The following is a 2,373-nucleotide window of genomic DNA, read 5'->3' on the forward strand; positions in this document are numbered from 1 at the left end:
CTTAACTTTTTTTTTGCCATTATCAAAATGCAGACAGATGTGACACCTTATGGATAAACAGCCTTTTTCAAACAAGCAACCCCTAGCTAAAACTTATCTCTCTGTCTGTCAATGAAATGCATCCATCTAACTGGCTTGTGTCTCACCAAAGTCTCCATGACAATAAACTAAATTTTCACATTCTTTGTCAGATGTAGCAATGTACAAACCCAGAAAACAGATACATTTCCTGACTGGTATCTTATACAGTGACTATGACATATGTCAATATAGTCCTTCCTGACTGGCTTAGGGTGACTGCAGGGTGTTATAGGCAAGCCTGCTAGCCAGAGTGCCTCCTGGGGTTACGTGATCTTCTTTAAAAAAAAAACTGTGTAAAGTCCAGCTCTTAACAACAGTGAGCACTTTATTTGCAGTGCGGTAAAAACTTCCAACTCTCAAATGCAAGAGCCCTTTCGGACCCTCATGTTTTGGTCCTTAATCATGTCATGAGGGTCTGAAACGCGTAGACTGATTCTTGCATTTGAGAGTTGGAAGTTTTTAAAGCACTGCAAGTAAAGTACTCACTGTTGTTAAGAGATGGACTTTTCACCGATTTTTTTCAATTTCTAAGAAACAGCCGTGTCCAGGCTGATATCCGAGCTCACAACAGATGCAACAGGTGAGAGCTGCATCTTCTTCTCTGTCTTCTTATCTGTAAAATGGCTGATGCTATGCTATTTTGAGCAATTTGACCAAAACAAATGGCAAAATGTTCACATTTGTTAAAATCAGAATTTGTGGGGAAATTTGTGATAAACTTGATTAGTTTAGAATCAATTCCCTCATGTCTAATGTTAGTATATAATGGGTTGCTATTTAAAAAGTGAAATCTCTGCAGATTTATTCCTTAAGAGAATACAATGAAGATTTATAATGTGTAGCTCAATTTTCCTTCCATGCTGACTGCTTCACTGCAATATATAAACACCCAGTAGTATGAAAAGTGCACAGTTAAGTAGAAGGAGCACTTTGATAATACAGAAAGTGAATGGGAATGTTTACAATTTTACTATTACCCCTGGCTACAAGCTGCTTTTAAGGTAGTTGACAAATGTATTACAGGTTATATATAGACTCCTCAAATAGACAATTGCTTCATAGTAAATCATATTCATTCCTGATGGAAAGAAATCAATCCCATCCTGCAGAATTTATTCTTTGCGGGCTTCTTTACCACTCAAAATTTGACGTGCCTCTATTTTATCTGTTTTCTTTCACATACCTACTGTCACTGATTGGAAATCTCACCATAATTGTAACAATATCATTGTCTTCCAGTCTTCAAACTCCAATGTACTTCTTTCTGACCAATCTTTCAATCCTTGATATTTGCTGCATTTCAACTACAGTACCTAAGATGCTATACAACTTTGTTTTAGGCTCATATACTATCACATTTCATGGGTGTGCTATTCAACTATACCTATTTACTTGGATCGAAATTACAGAACTCCTGCTTTTGACCTACATGGCATTTGATCGGTATATTGCAATCTGCAAACCACTGCATTATACCCTTATTATAACTCAAAGAGTTTGTTTCCAGGCAGTCATTACTGTTTGGGCTGTAGGGGCTTTCAGTTCAGGGGTTCATACATCAGCAACGTTCAGTTTATCTTTCTGTGTCAAACAAGAGATTAACCATTTCTTCTGTGAGATACCTCCATTGTTAAAATTATCCTGCACAGACACTACTCTCAATGAAATGCTTACCCTTGTAACAGATGTTTTCTTAGGAATTATGTGCTTTATTTTCATTTCAGTTTCATATTTCTTTATCCTTTCGAGCATTGCACATATCCACTCAGCTGAAGGGAAGAAGAAAGCCGCTTCTACATGCACATCCCATATTATGGTTGTCCTTATTTTCTATGGAACATTATTTATTGCCTATGTCAAGCCACAGTCTGAGATTTTTTCCAACCAAGATAAAATTCTTTCTGTTATGTATGCTGTATTTGTCCCTTTACTTAATCCTCTCATATACACTCTTAGGAACAAGGATATGACCCAAGCAATACTCAAGCTAGTCAATAAAATAACACTATCTGCTATGTAATTTTGTTTGCATTCTAGAAAGCAATACTGTATTTCTTTATATAATTATTTTATACATTTACATTAATGTGGTAAATGTTCTTCACATAGATAAGGGAGGACCTTGAGACAACAACCATTGACATACCAAGAATTATTTCAAGGGTTAGGGGGCAAATGCTTAAAAAAAAAAATTTTTGAAGCTTTGGCCACATTCAGCGCTTTGTGCACATTGCTCGTCCCTCAATGAACTCCTCTTTCAGTAGGTTAAACTGAGGACAAGGCTGCAGGTGA

General features: G+C 36.5%; 1 protein-coding gene across 1 annotated transcript; it reads left to right on the top strand.

Annotated features, from left to right (window-relative positions):
- Positions 1-1,162: 1,162 nt before the first annotated feature.
- Positions 1,163-2,101, top strand: LOC120990779 (olfactory receptor 5I1-like). Its single transcript, XM_040419682.1, has one exon. It carries the CDS (start codon positions 1,163-1,165, stop codon positions 2,099-2,101), a length of 939 nt encoding a protein of 312 aa, XP_040275616.1.
- The last annotated feature ends 272 nt before the right edge of the window (positions 2,102-2,373 follow it).

Source organism: Bufo bufo, chromosome 2 (assembly GCF_905171765.1).
Source record: "Bufo bufo chromosome 2, aBufBuf1.1, whole genome shotgun sequence".
NCBI lineage: Eukaryota > Metazoa > Chordata > Amphibia > Anura > Bufonidae > Bufo > Bufo bufo.

Coding starts and splice junctions, on each gene's coding strand:
- LOC120990779 (XM_040419682.1), top strand. CDS start 1,163: ATGGAAAGAAATCAATCCCATCCTGCAGAATTTATTCTTTGCGGGCTT.